Source organism: Eurytemora carolleeae, unplaced genomic scaffold, assembly GCF_000591075.1.
Source record: "Eurytemora carolleeae unplaced genomic scaffold, Eaff_2.0 scaffold994, whole genome shotgun sequence".
Classification (NCBI taxonomy): domain Eukaryota; kingdom Metazoa; phylum Arthropoda; class Copepoda; order Calanoida; family Temoridae; genus Eurytemora; species Eurytemora carolleeae.
Window position 1 is genome coordinate 84,566 of NW_019396907.1, and position 22,931 is coordinate 107,496.

Here is a 22,931-nt window from a genome sequence, read left to right on the forward strand (position 1 = left end):
CACTTTTATGTATAAAAAAAAACGTTTTTAAAGACACCCTGCATAAATATATGAAAATAATAACGTGAAAATTTAGAAATTCTAGAAAAAGTTTATACAATAATGATTACTTCATGGCATGTCTATGATAAAATTTACCATGAAGTGAATATTAAATGATAAAGCACACAATAGTTTCATAAAATAGCTTGAATGTCCTCTACTCCTGAAAAATAGGTTTAGCGGAAAATGTTCAATAAATATCAGTTTTATAAAATATAGTATTTATTTTGCAAAGTAAAAGTATAAAATCTTCGTAGAATCATAATCAATAAAATCACAGATATATTCTTACTTTATGTAATGCCACATAACATATATATATTGTTTATAAAATGGTTCTTCTTGTGCTTGGGGGGTTTCGGAGCAATTTAGTCTCGCATCATAAATTTTAATATCCTTCAATGGGACTTCCTCATACATTAGATATATATATTTACAATACATTATATTATATAAAGGTTAACGAAGGAGTTATGAAGGATAAGTACAGAAAAGCATCGGGTTAGTTTTACTTCAGGAGCTTGAGCATTTTTGGAGGATTTTAGGAGAAGAAGGAGAATAGGATAAATAAGGAAGGTGAATTTGAGGTTTATGAGGAGATTCTAGTTGAAGGAAAACATATATTGAAGGATCATGATGAAAGGATTTATTGAAGGATCATGAGGAAAGGGTGAATTGAAGGATCATGAATAAAGGGTATATTGCAGGATCATAGAAAGGGTATATTGAAGGATCATGAGGAAAGGGTATATTGAAGGATCATGAGGAAAGGGTAAGATGAATGGGAGGTGTCAACTTTTTTCCCGAGACTAGTGGTTCAAGTCCTTCTCCGGCATAGCTGAGTAGAGGACAGATTTCTGTGAGGACAACCTCGGGTTCGTCCTCAATACTTTCAGAGTTATTGTTTCCTTCACTAGCCGGGCTGGTCATCAGAGGATACTCAGTACCTGGATTAAGTAATGTTAACTTAAGTTAACGCTAATCTAAAACGATTGAATTCCATGTTTACATGAACACTTTTAATTTAAAGCAATTAAGGGCTGAATCAGCTGTCACAAATTTTCGCGATTTCTTATCGACCTGTGGCAATAAAATTAATCCGTAGGAACAAATAAGAAACGGATTAGTTAAATAAAGAGAGAAAAATATTTTTTTTTAAATGGAACAATTACGGATTTTTTCTCTTTCTTTTCTTTTAAGTATAATTGTTAGAAATGTGCTATTTTTCTGAAGGCTTTTATACAATGAAAGATAGGGTTGAGCTCCGCCATTTGCCCTGGTCTATATGGGATCTAGTAATATAATATAAAGATAATAAATAAATATATTAAAACCTGATCCACTAACTATCTGTGCTCCAGCCATTTTTAGCCATTTCTGATGTAGAGAGAGAAGTGCATTTCTAAATAATAAAACATTTATTAAATATTTGGGTTTACAGTCTACATTACATAAACTTGATGACATTATGATATGAGGGAGAGAGAATGCTTTAGAAGGGAGACCAATAAACTAGAAGGGAGTGGATTGTACATGGGAGTAAATGCACGATAAGAAGTGCAATGCAGTGTTGGTAGTATGTGCATTAAAAGGGAGCACAATACACAAGAAGGGAGTAATGTACGAGAAGGGAGTGCAATAGTGATAGGTATTAAATGCATTAAAAGGGAGCACAATACACAAGAAGGGAGTGAAATGCAGTGGCAGGTAGTAGATGCATTAAAAAGAGCACAATAAACAAGAAGGGAGTGGATTGCACATGGGAGTAAATACACGAGAAGGGAGTGCATTGCAGTGGCAGGTAGTATATGCATTTAAAAAGAGCACAATACACAAGAAGTGAGTACATTTCACAGAAAGAGAGTACAATCACAAGTGAATCACAATCACAAGGGAATGAAATGCAATAGTTGGGAGTAATTGGATTAGAAGGGAGTGAAACTAACTAGAATTAAAAGGAAAATAGAGGGGTGTGAATGCAAAAGTATAAACTGAAAGGGAATAATCTATGCTGACCTGCAGTAAGAGGGAGTGAAATCTTTAGCTCCCTCAGCATTCTTGAGGGGAGCAAATTCCTCATCTCGGAGACATTCCCAAACCACGAAATTATTCGCAAACCTGAAATTTATATAATTTGATAAAATGTAATTAATAATTTTTGCGTCATTGTTTGAAGCAATTAAAATATGCAATGCATATATTTGATGCATCACTATTCTTACTTAATTGACGTTTGTACTTTAAACCCAGAAGGAAATAGTACGCGGGTAATCATGCAAGAGTTAAAAACACATTAAACTGGTAAATTTAGTTTCTTTATAAGACTCAGAATGATTGCCTAGTAGAACTGCGTTATAAGTTTTAAAAGAAATTCACAATCGTTCGGTTACTTTTAAGATAGATTTACGAATAGGAATATTTTTAACAATAACACTAATAACAGGGCAGTCCCTTGTTTTCCCGTTCAAAGAAGTTATCAATTTTTCGATCCCGATAACGAGAGTTTTGCTTCTTTATATTTGAAATATAGATATAATTTTGTTATAAAATCAATAGAAAAAAGTTATTTGTACATGCATCTTTTATGAAATTAAAACCGTAAGAATTAGCTGCTGTTAACTTTATTGCTATTTTAAAAAACATCTGTTCGTTCTTTCATAATTTCCATTAGTTTTTTTCCAGAACGGTTAATTTTGTTCATTGATAATTGGAAACTCAACTGTTTCTTAACGGTACGTTGCGCAGCTCAAGGAGTGATTTCAGCGAGGAAAATTATTTCAAGTTTCTTTGATTTGAAATTTAGGACATTAACTCTAATAGTTGGAAATACTAAATTTGTACGTTGATATATATATCTATAATAATTAAGGATCCAAAGCTGCAAATTCATTTATAAAAAAGGCTCGAAAAAATTTAAAAACATGTTTTTTTTCGTTTACTTTTTCCAATTTATACCTGAAGACATCAAAAACAAACTTTTCCATCTTGATTCCGTTTGGAGTTGACGGAGAGACAATCTCCCCAGATTCGTCAACGAACGGAATTTTCTTCTTGGCCACGTGATGCTGAAGAGATTTCTCGTTCTTTGTCACAACTCGTTCTAAACAAATAAATATACCGTTTATTTTTAATGAAACAGGTTGACCGCAAAATAACCAGATAACAAGATGACAGAAGAAAATGAAAAAAGATTATAGAATATTAATCCTATAAAATAAAAATAAAAATAAAATAATAATATATTTCAAGAAAAATCAATAATAATAATTAAGATAATTACACAATAAGATAAAAAATGTGATGGGTAGGGAAGAAATGTGCAGATAGTAAGATAGTTAGACAATTTGATAGTCAGATAACTAGATAGTCAACAACTTATTAGATAGTAAGACAACTAGATAGTATGATAATCAGAAAATAAAATGGACACAAGATGGACACAAGATGGACACAAGATGGACACAAGATGGACACAAGATGGACACAAGATGGACACAAGATGTACAAAAGACAGACACAAGAAAGAAAGATAAGAAACAATGATATTCTTCTGACCTAAGAACTCGAAGGTGAAGAAATGTATGCAGATGTTTGCTGCAGAGTACACCAGACTTCCATCATGGTTCTTTCGCTCCGCAGAACTATTCGTTATCTCAGAGTACTCTACCACCTAGTCAATTTTTTTTATCGATCAATTGAATTGAAAGCAAAGACAATATTAAAATAATTTGATAAAAAAAATCTTCTTTAAAAAATACACGAATTTCATATTTCATATGTTTACATTTACATATTTCAAGATAAAGGTAGACAAAGGAAATAGGATATATGAAAATATAAATGGAGTAAAGAAGGAAATATACAGCACGATATATTAAATACATAATATTAAAGTTATTTAGGAAATAATTGCAAGTAAAGAAAGTGTAAGATGAAAATAACAGAATTTTTTAAGGAATTAAAAAAAACATTAATAAAGATTAAAATTAAGAGGCTGAAATCTCTTTCTGGTACGACAATCTTTCAAGAGGGGAAGGGATGTAAAACTTTAATTTGTAGTGGAGGGGGACGTGCACCCAATTTGTCGGTAAATCAACTAAACTTAAACAAAATGTTGACCTGATAGTGTCCGTCCACTTTACATGTTATACCAACAGCTTCCGTAGGAAACCCTTTCCGTACAACCTTAACATTTATGTTTGGGAGAAATGAAAATATTGTTAATAATGTTTAATGAGATATGAAAATATTGTTAGAAATGTATGGAAGAAATGAAAATGTTGCTAGAAAAGTTTGAGATGAATGAAAATGTTTCATAAGAAATATCAATTTTTGAGTGAAAACTTGAGAAAAAAATGTTTGCAAATGGATGAAAAAACGTGTTTTTGTTTTGTTTAAAAAACAGATAATTCACTAAAAGAATGAAAGATCAGACATTTAACAAAAAAGTGAAAAATAAGTGATTTCTATAAGTTTGAAAGACTAAAACGTAGTTGGAAATATAAAATGTTTAAAAATGTAAAGGAACTTTGTAAGAGATAAAATTTCGTAAAATGTTAAAACGTTTTTTTTAGTGTTACATTTAAGATATTAAAATTATTTTCCTCATGGAAGAATCATCCATATTTGCTAGTCTGCATTAAAAATGTTTGCGAAAAAGTTAATTTACTTTGAATGAAAGGGGTTTTATCAACTGGTAAATATTTTTAGTTGAAAAATATTTAATGATAAGAAGATAATGATTCCACTTTTTTCTGGTCACCACTGTAAATTTATAAAAATTACCTTATTTGCACACTCTGCTCCCTTAGCTAGACAGTATCCCATGAATACTGGATCCCCAACCTTGACAAGGATATTATCTACACAGTACAGCTGGATACTCTTGATACCACGCTTCTTCATATCCTCTAGTACTCCTTGAACCCGGAGAGCACGGTACAGTCCTCCGTTCCCATCAGGAGCTCTGGACAGCTTGTGCTTCTCTGCCAGGAGGATCTTACCTTGGAACGTGAAGCAAGGGAGGGTTCCCTGTTGAAATACAACGATGTTCTCCTGCTTCAGCCCGAAGTAGTTGTTGGAGCTGAAGAAGGCCTGGGTGGGGCCGACAGTAGAGGCTGAGGTCATGATGTACCAGGTGATTTTTCCGTCTTTTCCTGTTCTAGCCGCAGCTAATCTTTCAAGCTTCAGAATACGCTCAGCCTGATACAAAATATGGATAAATTAGTTAGTTTTTAATTTAGCTGGATTTACTGTGCAATTGCAGATTTTTTAAAGAACATTTTGGAGCAAAGTATTTTTTGCATTCTTTTTAATCATATATTATACACTATACACAAAAGAATGAAAATTTTAAAGACGACCTAAACTCCTGCAAGACTATTTCGGGTTCCTGCCATAGTTATAAAATCATTTGGTTGCATATATATTTGATTTACAACTGCAGGGAATCTTAAATATAATAATTTAAAGACTAAATACATTTCGTGCAGTCGTCTTTAACGTCTTATTCTTTGTGGGTAACCATGAACCCCTTGGGTCAGTCCAGAGACCAAACTTAGCTAGAAGTAGTTGAACTTCAAAACTAATTCAAACCACTTCTTAAGAACTTAAACCGGTCATTTAAGAAAAGTGGTTCAACTAAGTCTAAGTAGATCAATTACTTCTAGCTATTCAATTGTATAATTAAAAAATAAGATAAGGAAAAGATCTGAAAACTCTCCCAGCTTGGAGAGCCTAGACCGCCATCATAGAAACATTATTATCATCTGAAGTTGGAGCAATGTTTTCCCTGATGGTAAACCAACATCATACAAACATTATTATCACCTGAAGTTGGAACAATGTTTTCCCTGATGGTAAACCAACATCATACAAACATTATTATCACCTGAAGTTGGAACAATGTTTTCCCTGATGGTAAACCAACATCATACATTCCCTTAGGATAACTAGTTCCCAGTCTAGTTCCTTGTCCTCCTGCCAGCAGTAGGATACCAACACGTCCTTCTCCGATCTCAGACATAGACAAGGACTCATAGTGGTCCAGCTCCTCGTTAGTTGATTTAACCATAGCTCCACATTGGTCCTCATCAAGGGGCTCCATCCTACATAAAAATTACATTTAAAAATCAGGAGAGAAGTTATTCATGGCAATTTTTAAATCCAAACTTTATATAGGCAACAATTGAATCTTCAACACAAACTTTGATGTTCGTTTCCCTGTTTCTTTGCAACGGAATGACATAGACTTTAGATATCTCAAACTATGAATCAAATTATGACAATACGTTCAGGAAAGATAGGAAACAAATATTATCCAATTTTTTTCACAAAAGTTAATATTCCAGGCAGTTAAACTTAATAGTATTTAAAGATTTTTTTATTATAGTCTTATCAGGCAATTAGTTATATTTATTAGAAACAAATATTGATTTTAAGCGAGTCAGGAATATATTCAGGGGAACAAAATTCCATTGAGCGACTATCATTCAAAAAGCCGGCAATAATTTAATTACAATTTATAATCTTAAATCACTTTCCACTAAGTCTTAACTCCCACTAGCTATTTCTTTGGTTAGAGTGCACATCAATGCAGTTCACACCGAAAGCTTAGTTGAGGGTGTTAAGTAGGAAAAAAGATAAATCATAAAAAATTGTCAAAAAAAATAAATTTTTTTGATTATGATAATTTTAAGTTCTCAACTTTTTCTCCCTGATTTTTTATAATCTGAGAGCTAGCGCGCTTTTTATTGCTTCTGGATTATTTTTATTATTTCAAGGTTTATTTTTTTGTGATAAGCTGGGTGAAGATGAATGAATATTTTATGCTGGAATGGAAGAGTCAGGGGGAAGAGGCTGGGGGAGGGGCAATACACCTGTTTGAGATTCTGTGTGTTATAAATTCCGACAAGTTCTTTCAATTGGTTCTGCAGCCAAAATTTAAAGTCATGTTCGAAAAGAAACCAAAAAATAAAACAAGATTTCCATAGCACTGATGTAAATCAAAAATTCAACTGTAAAAAAGGAGAGTTACTTGAAACTACGTCCAGAGTCCCTTTAAGAGTTGATTCAAGTCTAAATCAATAGAAATTTCCACAATTATGAGAACTGGAATCATCATCAGCACATTCAAGGTTACGCTTTAACAATGTTTATAAGATCTATCTGCGGAAATTTGTAACAGGAAAACCAGGTTTTAATATTTGGTCTTAAAAAACATACGTAGCTAATTTATGATAAAGACAGTTTCAAAGATAAATTGAAGAAGTTGTCTTTTCTTAATATTTTAGCTACCTGATGGCGTAAACCACTTCTATTTCAAACTATTTGATCTAACATGATTTATTAAAGGGAGTGTTCGCGAAAAACGAAAGGGGGTATAGGCTTAGTGCGATAAAAAAGCGCTTTTGATCGCTACTAATCTTACTTCTCTCTGTTGCGTCTATAAGGAGAAAATTGTTAAAGACGTCTCATACCGAATAACTTAGCGGCCATACAAATTGAGAAAATTGCAACATACGACTTGGACTGTAAAGAAATCAATTTAATTTGAAACAAATCATTCAAATATTACAACCTAAAGTCATCGATTATCTTTCGCCACATTTGTATACAGTTTATATTTTATAATATTTTTTTAATTAATTTGTTTATTTCTCTTGTCGCTTGCGCAACTATCTAAGAATGCCGCACACCACTCACCAACCATCGATCGAAATCCGTTGAAAACGTTTTTTAAAAAATAAAATATTATAAAATATAAACTATATATAAATGTGGCGAAAGATAATCGATGACTATAGGTTGTAATATCTAAATGATTTGTTTGAAATTAAATTGATTTTTTACAGTCTAAGTAGTATGTTATAATTTTCTCAATTTGTATGGCCGCTTAATTATTCGGTATGAGACGTCTTTAACAATTTTCTCCTTATAGACGCAACAGATAGAAATAAGATTAGTAGCGATCAAAAGCGCTTTTTTATCGCAATAAGCCTATACCCCTTTCATTTTTCGTGAACACTCCCTTTAAGATAGCAATATCAAAGGCGTACGACATTAGAGGTTGCTAGTTTAAAGCTAAGTCTCTATCTAAATCTTTGATACTGAACAGGACCTGACTTGCTGATTTTTTTTAGGGATTTACTGGCTTGATGTAATGGTCAAAACTGAAAAATAGTCCCAACATATCTCAAAGTTCGCACCTTACTGCAAAGACTACTTATTGAGACTACTTATAGCTCTAGGCTAGGGTAATTATTATAAAAAGCACTTCGATCATATACATAGACATTTATTCAAATGTTAGCTATAGCTGGCTAAATGGCTGCACCAAATTTGGCTGACATTTTTTAAGGAAATCATTGGGTTTTTAAACAAGATTTTTTTCTTTCAAAATTTGAATATTTTTTTCAAAATTAAAATTATTTTTTTATCGATAAAATAAAAACATTTCTATAATTTCTCGGGCAACGCCGGGCACTTCCGCTAGTTAGAATATATTTTTAACTAACCTATCATCCAGCTTCTGTCCAGCAGACTCCAGCTCCCCAACAGTTCTGTTGAAGTACTCGTTGAGCTCCTTGAAGTCGAGCTCCTGGAGCTCCTTCATCAGGAGCTTCTTCTCCTCCGTAGAGATAGAATCCCAGTGATTAAGGAGATGCTCCTGACCATGCTTAGCCAACTCAGCTCTCATAGATCCAACCTGGACAACAACACTTCATACAGTACCCCAGGTGTAAAAAAGGCAAAAAGATCTTCAAAAATCTGATTGTTTTAAAACTTGTATTTTTTTTTTATATTTCGAATTCATTTTTCTTCAAATTTCGAAATTTCGAAGTGTTTTCAAAATACAACGGGAAACGCTGGGCACCTCACCCAGTATTTTATAAAATGATATATAGGGAGTGTTCGCGAAAAATGAAAGGGGGTATAGGCTTACGTCGAAAAATATTCGATGGTGATTGCTACTAATCTTACTTCTATCTGTTGCGTCTAGAATGAGAAAATTGTTAAGAACGACTCATACTGAAGAACGTAGCGTTCAAACAAATTCAGAAAGTTGCAATATACGACTCGGATCAATTTAATTCCAAAGAAATTATTCAGATATTGCAACCTATTTTCATTGAGTATTTTTCGACGCATTCGTATATAGTCGATATTTCAATTTCTCCGCTAGGTGTCTCTCTGACGTGGAACCATGCAATGATATGCAGAAACATCGAGAGCAGAGATACCTGGCGGCCAACTAATTAAATTCTATCATATAATTTAACTATTTTAAAGTTTTAAGACACATCATAAACAAAATTTGTAATCGCAAAACTATATTAGAAGAAATCAAAAAAGTTTTGTGTGTTATATCAAAGAACAAAATATATTATCGGAAACTACATAAGATTGAAGATTAGAAGCATTTCATAAATTTTTAAATATTATGTTTTCAAGAACATTTTCTCAAATCAAAATTGAATAATTTCTCATTTATTTTTATAAAAATTGTTCGTAATTTAGAAAGGCAAAATTGTAAAAATTATATACCTTAAAATATCATATTTTTCTAGATTGTAAAAAAACAATGGCCTCCGAAACCCCCCCCCCACCTCCCCTCCCAATCACAATTTTCATGCATTTATCACGCTAAAAAATTGAAAGCTGTGACTAACATATTTTAAAGATGAATTACCTCCATATCTCCTTGCATAGTGAACCCAAGTTAAGACACGACTGAATGCGAATTTCCAATATTTCTTCTCAAATCTAAACAGGGAAAGTTTTATATGTTTTGAAACAGGTCCACCCATGAAAACCGTAATGTGTTTTTACTATTAGTATTATTTTAAATATCTACTCAGTACTCAGCCAAGTATTATAGACATTTGTATGCTCTCATAGAACTCAGTTCTGCCCTTTCTTGTTATGCACGGTATACATCTAATTTGAAGGAGTTCTAAGAACAGATCAAATCAGACTGTAGAACACTAATCTGCCGAAAAAAAATGGATCAAGAAAGTTCGACAGAAAGACATCCTTAGTCTGTATATGTCCAATAATTAAGTAATTTTAAAACTTTTTAGAAAGAAAATTAAATATTTAAATTGTACAGGGTTACCAACAAGGGATGAGACTTCATAGACGACTGTACGGCATATACTAAGTCTATTCTCTTTGGTATTCTAAACCTGTTTTTCTTTGTCAAATGATTAAGTGAATACCTTTAAAGCTATAGCAACGCAGAAACCAAATTTCGACCTTCAGATCGTTATATTTGAGAATTTTAGGTCGGCGTTCAAGTCTCTTCGTTTGTGGTTAAATCTGTATCTTGATAAATGTTGATCAATATATAAATTGATTTTATTATGAAATACAATACTTATCATTTCAAATAAGTAATTACATTACACTCGGATATTATTCCAATTATAATAAATATAGTTAGGCATTATTCTTACATATATTGATAGCTTTTTTTATCTTCGCAAAATGTAGTTTTTTGCATATAAAATTATGCTGAGCACATTTTCAGATAATGCTTGGATTTCAAAATATTTGAACATGGTTTTCAGACAATTATATCATTTCTCAAAATTTATGAAATATTAATTGGTTAAGATAATGATATATTGAACTTTTAATTATTAAATATCAATCTCAGAACCAAATATGACTTTGAATGGCATACCAAGAAACAAGTTTTTAAATTTATATATTTCAAGTTTTCCTTCATAAACGCAAAATATGTTTGACATGGAAAATTCCGCAAAACATTTGATAAATCCACTAACTTAAATTCCTCTATTTCAGCCCCAAATATTCCAATTTTTCAATCTATTTCAGATCATTAAAAAACTATCATTTGCAGTATGTAACATTAAACGTTTATTGTAATTATATATCATATTTTAATCCGTCGTAATAAAGCAAATACTTGTATCTGAAATACAACATAGAACGTTTAAACATTTTTATCTAAAATAAACCTTCAAATATTTTTCTTTGAAGCAACTAAAAACTTTAAACCTTCATTTAAATTACAATTTAAACCTTTATACCTTTTTCTTAGAAGCAGCAAAAATCTTTAAACCTTTTTACATAAACTATAAATTAAACCTTAAAACCTTTTTCTCAGAAGCAACTGGAAACTTTAAACCTTTATCTAAAATACAAATAAAACCTGCTAATCTTTTCTTATATCCAACTGGAATCTTTAACAGTTTTATACAAAATACAAATTAAATCTTCACACCTTATTTTTAAAAGCAATGGGATACTTTTAACCTTTATCTAAATTACACATTAGACCCTAAAACTCTTTTCTTATATCCAACTGGAATCTTTAAACAGTTTTATCTAAATTACACATTAGACCCTAAACTCTTTTCTTATATCCAACTGGAATATTTAAACCTTTATCTAAATTACACATTAGACCCTAAAACTCTTTTCTTATATCCAACTGGAATATTTAAACCTTTATCTAAATTACACATTAGACCCTAAAACTCTTTTCTTATATCCAACTGGAATCTTTAAACAGTTTCATCTAAAATACAAATTAAAGCTTCAGAACTTTTACAGAAAAGCAACCGGAATCTTTAAACCTTTATCTAAAATACAAATTAAACCAATAAACCTTTTTCTTAAAAGCAACGGGATACTTTTAACCTTTTTTAAATTACATATTAAACGTTTTTTTAAAGCAGCCGGAATCCTTAAACCGTTATCTTAGAAATGTAGTAATTAAACATCTTTCTCGATTAAAAACAGAGACAGATCAATCGTTAATTTTAATTTTAATGTTCTATGGTACTTCTAAAATGAGGGAAATAGCCTTCTAAATGATAAAATGAATCATAATGATATTTGAGAACGCAAGACATCCCTGCCTAAATACCGGTATTGTTATAGTGGGTAGAGTAGATACAGTGGATACTTCCTGGGTTAGGGTCAATACACTGAGAGTCAGAAACTTATGGTTGAGATCAAGGTTGTAGTGCAAGGAAAGTTATTTCTGAGGTGTACGCATCTTTTGTACTGCAGTATACTGCCTATGGGCGGTAATGTAAACACAAGACGGATGTCGAAGCCTGACATGGGATCCATCTTTCACATAAAAAATCAATGAAATATTCTGGCCATAGGAAACTATTATGTGAATTATCAAAATTATCAAAATTATCACAATTTAATGATGTTAACCTCCTCGGATACTAAACAAACACTGCATGCATCTATTCTTGTTTACAAATTCTGCCAAGAGAGAACTGGGTTCAATATGTACGCGAGTATACGCAACTGCAATTAACTTTCCTTGCATTACAACCTTGGTTGAGATGCAGTCTTGTAATTTTAAGTGACCCTCCATGGAGCATGTCCGATTGACATAACCTTTACCAAATAACATAGAAAATATCGTGTGCTTTTTTATTTAACAAACTCTTTTATAGTTTCTGCAGCAGAATCCTTTAGTGTAGAGTAAACATTATTAAAAATTATCAATTTTTTTAAAGAACAAAAGCATGCTTTAAAGCATGCCATGCCCTTCAAATTGATCAAGGTCTAAAATATCCTAATTTACGAGTGTAAAAGATGAGGAAAAGACAAGATTTTGAGATTTCAGGAGAGTTAGAAAAGATTTAAATAAAATCTGAATGGTTCAGGGGGGGTTTATGGAACGAGGTTAGTTTGTTAATGTTCCGTCATTAAAAAATGTCCGGTGACCAAATTTAGATAATTGGATAGGTCTCTAAACTACCTACCCCTTGTTCAAATCCCGGATCATCGATTCAAATCCTCAAGAATCTTTAATTTTGAATTTGAGCAGGCAAAGATGGTTCAACCACCTAGCTCAAATTCATTCAATTTGGTCTCTGCTCTAAATGATGTGCCTACTATGTAGCCTAGAAGAGGTTTATATTAAAAAAAGCTGGGCAATTCTGAATTTAATGCAGATTCGTACGTTTAATAGTATTATCTATACGCAAACAAATATTACACATATCTTTAACCTTTGCTATTCATTAAATCAATTTAATATGCATTTTTACCAAAATTTTTAAGAAAAAAAACTTCAAACAATCATTATTTATTCTGAGTAACAAGAGATAAAAGGTTCATTGAAAACTCTAGACATTCAATCATTATTTTAATCAGAAAAATATCGTTTTTTCACAAAGTTTTTAAAAAAATGTATCGATATTTTCAGCACTATAATGGACTAATGTAAAATTAGGTCAGTTAATTAAGGGTCTAATGAAAAAAGAGGGTTGTTTGCTCTTATTATGGAAAATTTTAAAAAGGCCCTAAAGAGGCAATTGAAAAAATATTTTGTTTGTTAACTGCTCAGCACCATTTCATGATATCAACGCAAAGTCTGTAGGTGTTAAAAGCGTGCCAAGGTAAAATATATGTCCAATAATGACGTAAGATTGATTGAACATCTGTGCGTACGGTGACAAATTCCATTCTAGCGTTGACCAAGGTTAAAGCTGGATATATAAACCCGGATTCATTTTACGAAGATAAGGAATTATTTTAAACTTAATAAATTGTCATAAACTCCAATGTTTGATTGGATTAAAATAAATATTTATTAATGTATAGTTCAAATACAAGCAAAGTTTAAAGCCGTGGTGATAACACGATTTAATTATTACTCAAGTATATGTTTCAGAACCAAGGTATAAGTTCTAGAACCAAAGTATAAGTTCTGGAACCAAAGAATACGTTTAAGAACCAAAGTATAAGTTAAAGAACCAAATTATAAGTTCTAGAACCAAATTATAGTTCTAGAACCAAAGTATAAGTTCTAGAACCAAATTATAGTTCTAGAACCAAAGTATAAGTTTAAGAACCAAAGTATAAGGAAAAAAATTAGTCTTATAGGAATTCTTTTTATTTTGGTTCTAAAGTTCTAAAGTCATTGTCTAAACGTATTTCATGCCAGTACATAACCAGAAAACTGTGGCATAATTGTCGTCATCTTATTTCAATTAATTAAGAAATATCGCTTAGAAATTTCTAATTGTTTTATCTGATAAAGGTGTAAAGTGTAAAAACTATTCATAGCACATTTTCTGAAATAAAAAAAAACTATATCCTTATTTGCTATTCATTAATAAAACAAACAATATTCCTTTGTATATGTTAAGAATCCTAAAAACTGGAACCTGAACATATTTCATGATGTTTTTAGTAATCTCAGTCCCAGACTGTGTTTAGTAAAAACATACTTTCTCCTTTCAAAACTTCAGCTTTCTCTGTAGAAGAAAGCTGGTAGGAAAGGAGAAAGCAGTCCAAACCCATGGAGCGATATTAAAACATGTCATCACAAAGAACAAATATTAAAAATTCTTAAGTCGTTTTTTCCGTCGATAGCTTGTGCATGGGTGAAGCAGAGAAATTGGGAAAAATAACTTCAGATGTTTTCAAGAAAGAGAGCCGTGAACAGAGTAGGGTCAAGTCTTATTCCCAGAATCTCGATTTATTATAACATTGTACAAGTAACCATGATCTATAATCTATGTTATTTTTTTAGGAAATAAAGATTTTGTTATCGAATTTCTGTGACGGGGTTACTCTGTTGTGTGTGTATTGTTCGGCCATCGGGAAAGGATTGTCTGGGGATAATAAACACCCCCATCAGAATCCTAACCGGCCTATTATCCGGATTTGTCTAGCGTGTTGCTGTTATCTGTCAACAATGGTATATTTAGACACTAGAAAGAATATAACTGTTAAACAAATATTACACTAGACAAAATATAACTGTCAGGAAAAATATGGAATATAGACATTAGACATAATATAACTGTTTAACGTATATGGTATGTTTAGACACAAGACAGAATATAACTGTTAAACAAATATGAAATATGGACACTAGAAAGAATATAACTGTTAAACAAATATGAAATAAAGACACTAGACAGCATATAACTGTTAGGAAATATATGGAATATAGACATTAGACATAATATAACTGTTTAACATATATGGTATGTTTAGACATTAGACAGAATATAACTGTTAGGAAACATATGGAATATAGACATTAGACATAGTATAACTGTTTAACATATATGGTATATTTAGACACTAGACAGATTATATCTGTTTAACATATATGTAATGTAGACATTAGACACAATATAACTGTTAAACATATATGTAATATTATAGACACTAGACATAATATAACTGTAAAACATATATGTAATATTATGGACACTAGACATAATATAACTGTAGAACATATTTGTAATATTATAGACACTAGACAGAATATAACTGTTAAACATATCTGAAATATAGACACTAGACAGAATATAACTGTTGAACATATATATAATATTATAGACACTAGACAGAATATAAATGTTAAACATTTATGTAATATTATGGACACTAGACATAATATAACTGTAAAACATATATGTAATATTATAAACACTAGACAGAATATAACTGTAAAACATATATGTAATATTATAGACACTAGACAGAATATAACTGTTAGGAGATATATGGAATATAGACATTAGACATAATATAACTGTTTAACATATATGGAATAAAAACACTAGAAAGAATAAAACTGTTAGGAAATATATGGAATATAGACAATAGAAAAAATATAACTGTTTAACATATATGGAATATTATAGACACTAGACACAATATAACTGTAAAACATATATGTAATATTATAGACACTAGACGGAATAGAACGGTTTAAACATATATGTAATATTATAGACACTAGACAGAATATAACTGTTAAACATATATGTAATATTATAGAAACTAGACAGAATATAACTGTTAAACACATCTGAAATATAGACACTAGACAGAATATAACTGTTAAACATATATGTAATATTATAGACACTAGACAGAATATAACTGTAGAACATATATGTAATATTATGGACACTAGACATAATATAACTGTAAAACATATATGTAATATTATAGACACTAGACAGAATAGAACGGTTAAACATATATGGATTATACAGACCATATCCTGTTAAAATCCAATCAACCATTAAAGTGACCTTTCTTAAAACCAAGAAACTATATACAGGAACGTCCAACTCAGACGCATGTTATGTACTGTACACTGTGGGAGGAATGTAAACAAACCCAGTGCCCCCACAGAAGTTGAAGGGAAAGGACTTAAGCTCTGATGTGATATTACAGTCTAACAAAAACAAGTTAATATCAAGTTAGAGCGAATACTTATGCTTTTTGGCTTTCTGATCAATATGGAAAATACAATAGCAATATATTTGTATTCCACCCCTTGGGCCATTTTCCCTCAAAAATGATGAGTTGCCCCTGAATTCTTTGTTTTGATCTCCTCCCACTGCGGTACACAGATTTGACGCATGAGATGTGGTGGTTCCTGGTCTATATATTTCTTGCTCAAAACCATCAAAAATATTGATCTAAAATTAATTTTGGTAAAAAAAATGTAAAATCGTCTTTGATTGTGTTCATTTTATAGTAAATATTATAATTCATGTTTGACTATTATTATTAGCTTAGAGATACCTTTCACTCCTATTAGCTGAGAGTTAAGCAATATATTTGCGTACGCCTGTATTCACGGTAACTGATTACAGTAAACTGAACTATTCAAACCCTCTAACCCAGGGTTATATATATTTTCAAAACATTTTATTTAGAAACTTTATTACCATTAAGATAAGATTAAGCAAATATAATTTGTAATATTGAGTAAATAAAGCATATTTACCCATGATTGAACTTGAAATAAACCCTTCAAGAAATATGAAAAGCGGGAAGCATCATCGATTTGAATATCAGGAAGTATCATAAATGTGGAAAATATGAATAGTAGGCAGTATCATCAACATGGAAAATATGAATTACAGGAAGTATCATCAACTTGGAAAACATGAATAACAGGAAGTATCATCAATTTGAAAAATATGAATAATAAACATTATCATCAACATGGGAAATATGTATAACAGGATTTACAGGAATTATTATCAACTTGGAAAATATTAATAACAGGATTTACAGGAATTATTATCAACTTGGAAAATATGAATAACAGGATTTACAGGAATTATTATCCACTTGGAAAATATGAATAACAGGATTTACAGGAATTATTATCAACTTGGAAAATATTAATAACATGATTTACAGGAATTATTATCAACTTGGAAAATATGAATATCAGGATTTACAGGAATTATTATCAACTTGGAAAATATGAATATCAGGATTTACAGGAATTATCATCAACTTGGAAAATATGAATATCAGGATTTACAGGAATTATTATCAACTTGGAAAATATGAATATTAGGATTTACAGGAATTATTATCAATTTGGAAAATATGAACAACAGGAAGTATTATCAATTTTGTAAATATGTCTCCGGTAATGGATACGAGATATAAAGACCATCACAAAAAAAGCATAAACTTTAGTAAAAAAAGAATTAAAACCCTGATTGTGCATAAATTTCATCATTGGCAAGATGGCTCTCATAAACATATGTGTAAGGATGAACCTGCCAGTACATGTACCCACCATGCCAGTAAATTCGCCCACCATGCCAGTAAATTCGCCCACCATGCCAGTATAACATGTTTCCATTGTGCCAGTACGTGTACCCAAAGTGTCAGAATATGTACCCATTTTGGCAGTACATGTACCCACAGTGCCTGTACTTGTATCCAGATGCCAGAACATTTACCCACCATGCAATTGTACATCAGCCGCAGTTCTAGCACATGTTCTCACCGTTCCAGTACATGTACCGACCATGCGATATATGTACTGATATTCTGTACTCAGTCAAATGCTTCAAAAACTTTATATCACGCTGTAACCTCCGGTTCATTTTAAGTAAAGGGCCGACTTTCAAGGAGCTAGAGCAAGCAGTACGTTACACGGACAGACTATTTAAGGCAAAACGGGACGGTAAGCCAAATGAAGCATTCCCTTTTCGGTAAATTTATGTGATCAGCGCTCGTGCCAGATATGAAGTTTTTTTGTAACTTCCTGGTGTTTATATTCCTTGTTCAAATTCCATAACTTAATCTTAATCCTGATGTACACTGTACAACTACGTGAATTTACTAAGCTGACTTATTTCTTTTATGATTTTTTACAAGGAAATTGTAACTTGATATTTTAGAATTTATTTACAGGGTTATCCACTGAAAACGAAACTTCAGAAATAGAGTGTTTTTATTTGAGGAATGTTTTCTTGCATTTCTGGTTTATATTTTTGATGTGATTTCTTTGCATCATTTATCATTAGCTGTAACATTTTTATCACAAGGTTTCAATTATCTCAATTCATACAGTGATAACCGATAAATAGCACACAAACGATGGTTGTCTCTACTATTTCTGTAAATAAGAAAATACTAAAGAGTTTTGCAATTTGCTTCGCGCCCATCTTCTATTTCAATTGTTAATATTTTCTATTAGTAAACATTGTAAAACAAAAACAAACAAAAAGTTTGCAGATTTTATGAAAAAAACTTCGTCGATTTTCAAAATTTAATGAAAATATAATTTGAGATTTTAATCATCCATAAACCTTCCTTGGGGTCATTTGAGGTCCCACAAAAAGTTTGGACCCGATCGGTTCAGCAGTTTTGACGTTTATTGGATACAAACAAACAGACAAACACCCAGACACCCACCCTAGTATATATATATACTAGGCTTTTATGGCGCTTCACGCCCATCTTCTATTTTAATTGTGAACACGTTCTCTTGTGTACATTGTAGAACAACACAAAAAAATTCGCGGATTTCATAAAAAATTTCGTTCATTTCATAAAAAAATTTCGTGGATTTTCAAAATTTTTGGAAATTTGATTAAAATCAAATTTTGTTGGAGGCAAATTCTTGAAATTTTGATCATTCATAAAATATGGGCCCGATCGGTTCAGGCGTTTTAAAGTTTTTGGATAGAAGATATGGATACGGAGAAATTCTTAATGACGCCCGCCGGTAATATTGACAGCACAAAAAAGGCAGACCACATTTGAAAGCGGCAGGACATGGGAGAATTTTGTAATTATAGTTTCAAGATCCATACATGTAAAAGTCGGTTGACGAATAAATTCCGCAAATAATTTTAAAGGTCAAGAACCGATGAACCTGTTTTGCCCTATAGACATTTACGCGTATATTTTAGTTAAATGCCAATTTTACTAGTTAATAACTTCATCATTTTCACGTATAGTTTAAGAAAATGGTGTTGACATAAATTTTTCATCTTTTTTGCTTCAAGGCACAGGCGGCAGAAATCAAGAAAGCAGATTTTTTACTGTAGTAATAAATAAAAGATCTAACATTGGCGTCATTAATTGTGCTTAATTATCTTAATTGTAGTTATTTCATTCTTCATGAAAATACCAGATGTCGATTATTCCTGATTATTAAAGAAGAAATTGGAAAATTTCTCATAGATTTTTGCTTAAGAGTTTGCATCCCTCTGCACTGTGGACTGGATTGCTTACTGTCAATAAATATATAGACCAGGAACCAGACCAGATATGACGGTTCCTGGTCTATATATTTCATGCTTACTGTTAAGTTGCAGAAAGCAAGCCCGGGTACACTAGACAAGTTGGTACGAGTAAACACTAGACTGGTATCATGCCCGGGTACACTAGACAAGTTGGTACGAGTAAACACTAGACTGGTATCATGCCCGGGTACACTAGACAAGTTGGTACGATTATATAAATGTATCAAATATAGCTGGCTAAATGAGCAACGGCGTGACCTAATCTGTGGGTACCCTGGGGGTAACATTTAGGCTAAATATTTGAAATTCCACGTGCAACACCGGACCCTTCAGCTAAAATCATGATTTAATATGAAGCCCGGGTAAACGGCGGAAGTAACTATGAGTAATAACTAAAAATATTAACATAGGCAAAGCCGGGTTCTCCAGCTGGTATTTACGTTATAGACGTTATATTTATTACATTCAAGACTGATGCAAACGTTTTTTTTTATAAAATTATATCTTTTTAAATCTACATTATATTCCTTGGACGTTGGCCGTTGTGTGTATTAATCAATAATTGTGCTAAAACTACAATTTAAACACAAATTATCTTTTTTTTTCTTTGTTTCACGGTGTTAGTTACCACAAAAAAATTGGACTTTTTTTAGAGATTTTAGACATTTATTAGATACAAACAGACAGACAAGATTAACTAATTTCTTAATATTGAGATTTTAAAAGAACTAAAAGTAAACTGCAATAAGAAATATATTCCCGTGTAACTCTGATTTATAAAACCAAAAGTCTAAAATCTCATACCTTATTGGAAATGCGCCTTTCACAGTATTTACGATTTTAATACAGTGGCAACCAGAAAACAATGGAATAAGAAGACGACATTATAGCAATACTTTATTTGATCGTGTTAAAAGGCAAATAGTTTTACTAAACACCTATGAAATTTGTGAAATGGGGTTGTTTACACTGCACAATTGCTGTTTTTAATGGCTATTAAACTTTTTAAAGTTAAAACTTGATTCTCAAAGTCGTCTTACTATTCCAGAGTTTTCTGGTTATCACTGTATATAAAAAATCTATGATAGAAACACAATCGAATTTAAAGAACTTTGAACAAATTGCAATCTGGATTTTGCAAAGATCTGCTATGACAACTAAACCGATGAAGACGACATCACAAATAAGAGAAACTAAAGCTCAGAATGCCCGGCTAGTAAGAAACAAAAAATGAAAATTCAATCACATTTTGATCATTTCAAAATACATTCATCCAACAACAAAAATTCGAATAAAAATAAAAGAAATTCGAATATTTCTGAGAAAGAAATCTTGACCATTCAGTTTTCCTTTAAATCTTTGGGAGGAAGAGGTGGTTACGGACCTTCCAACCCCATGGGAGAGCTGGGTGAGCACTACCCACCCACCTCTGCCCTCCAACCCTCTGATATTAAATGCAAGATCACCTGACCAAGGTTTGATTGAACCCTCTGTCAGATTCTTCCCTCTGCACTAGACCAGGGTTCAGATTAAACTGTTGAAGGGTAATTGCTTCAGGTTATTCTAAGAGCAGAAAACAAAACCAAAATGTTGCCAAGCATTTTATTTTAATTCAAGGTCATTTTAATCATCCTAACGGATTAAAAGTTTTCTCCGCCTAAAAACAAAAGATTATTTCTTAAAACGTAAATTACAATTTATATTTAAAACCCTTGGAGCAATCGCTCACCCCTGGAAAATTGTGCCCCCTCAAGCATTGGGAGGAGCTACGAAAAATGAAGAGAATATTATGAATTGCCCCTATTATTAAATTACTGTATCCGCCTCTCCCTCCCTCAATCCTCTCCATATAATCACTTCTTGGTTCGATTTTGAAATTTCCATTAAAAGTTTTGATTAAAGATTTAAGAAATATATTGCAAAAGCCTTGGAGGAAAACTGTTAAGAAGAAAATTTTAGAAATATTCATAGATCGGGAACCATTTCACTTTTCTGACAAAGAAAAAACGAAAAAGATCACTTTTTAAATAAAAAAGGAAGGATCCATTTTTCTTTTTTAATTGTCGTCTCGTTAACGATTGTTGGTGGTTTTATTTGTATGTTTGACGATTGCTAACAATCGTTGACTGATAACCGTTAACGGTGAATCTTCGTTAACTTTCCTTTAGTTGTTTTGAAACAGATTTAAAAAATCGTTTCCATCTTCAAATAGATTAAAAACAATCAAGGAGTGGACGTAAAGTGTACTCTAACAAATTATCAAGCAGTTTTCGGGAAAAAATCATGAAGTTTTATACAGTTAAACCCTAAATGAGCCATACATCGAAAGAATTTATCAAATGTCGTCAATATTTCGGAAAAAAAATAAATAGCCATGAATATGCGGGAACAGTTTTAGAGAGCTCTATATAATCATTTAATTAAAAATCTAAATATCTGCAACATTCCATTATCAGAAAGTGAAAATGCGACATTTGATAAGGAATCTAAATACATTAGAGATTTTATGACTGAACTCAGAGGAATGAACAGAAAAAATAATTTTATTTAATTGTAAATTGTAATTCAGTATCATTTTAAAAAAAGTATTGTTTATGTCAAATTCTTTAAAAGGTTTAAATACTCCCTCCTGTAACAAGCCGCACCCCCTCACCCCTCCCCCCGATTTACGTCAAAGTTCGTTAATTTTTTTTTTAAATAATCTTTTTTGTTTGTTTATTTTCTTTTGGTTTTTAACAATTTTATTTTTTTTATTTTATCGATTTTGATGGTTATTATATATGACGAGGGTCAACCCAGACCTAAATATATTTTCAATAAATGTGGAACTAACATTTACTTTTTTACTCTATAGAGGTTTGGTCCATCACCATCACCGAATTTTAGTTCTTTCGATGTATGGCTTATTTAGGGTTTAACTGTAAGTTTAACTCTCATTAGTTTTAATGGATTTATCCACTACAACCACGCTATCCAACACCTAGCTAAACTTATACCTTTTCTGGATATAATACAATAGTAGATCAGTTTCCTATATCATATGAAAGAGCATTCATCAACTTATTAACTACAATACTTTCAATACTTTTTATAATTAAAAAATTCAAATTTTTTCCCACAGTAGTTTTTCATTGTCGTTCTGTTTTTCGTGTTCAAAAGTGCAAAACTAACATGTTGTTAGCTTTAACCCTTCGTTGTGTTTTTTACAAGAAAGGTATGTTTTTAGTATAAAACGTTTATAAAAACTATAAACAACCTTATGCACAAATAGGACAACCGGATATGTGCTTTGTATTTTTTTAGTATCCTTCTGCACTTTTTTAAATAATATATTTCAAAAAT

The 22,931-nt window shown here is 31.4% G+C and overlaps 1 protein-coding gene across 3 annotated transcripts; it reads right to left on the reverse strand.

Moving 5' to 3' along the window:
- Positions 1-242: 242 nt before the first annotated feature.
- Positions 243-21,143, reverse strand: LOC111709966 (UDP-N-acetylhexosamine pyrophosphorylase). 3 transcript variants are annotated; one of them, XM_023483949.1, is made up of 11 exons: positions 21,056-21,143; positions 9,734-9,807; positions 8,559-8,749; positions 5,933-6,149; positions 4,828-5,244; positions 4,162-4,227; positions 3,598-3,712; positions 2,998-3,142; positions 2,059-2,160; positions 1,377-1,444; positions 243-989 (listed from the first exon to the last, which is right to left on the reverse strand). In XM_023483949.1, the coding sequence occupies exons 2-11, from the start codon at positions 9,749-9,751 to the stop codon at positions 802-804; spliced, it is 1,527 nt and encodes a 508-aa protein (XP_023339717.1). In that variant the 5' UTR covers positions 9,752-9,807; positions 21,056-21,143; the 3' UTR covers positions 243-801. The 3 variants fall into 3 exon arrangements, with proteins under 3 accessions (XP_023339717.1, XP_023339716.1, XP_023339718.1); XM_023483948.1 differs by lacking the exon at positions 21,056-21,143 and adding an exon at positions 16,609-16,716; XM_023483950.1 differs by lacking the exon at positions 21,056-21,143 and adding an exon at positions 14,217-14,240.
- Positions 21,144-22,931: the final 1,788 nt, after the last annotated feature.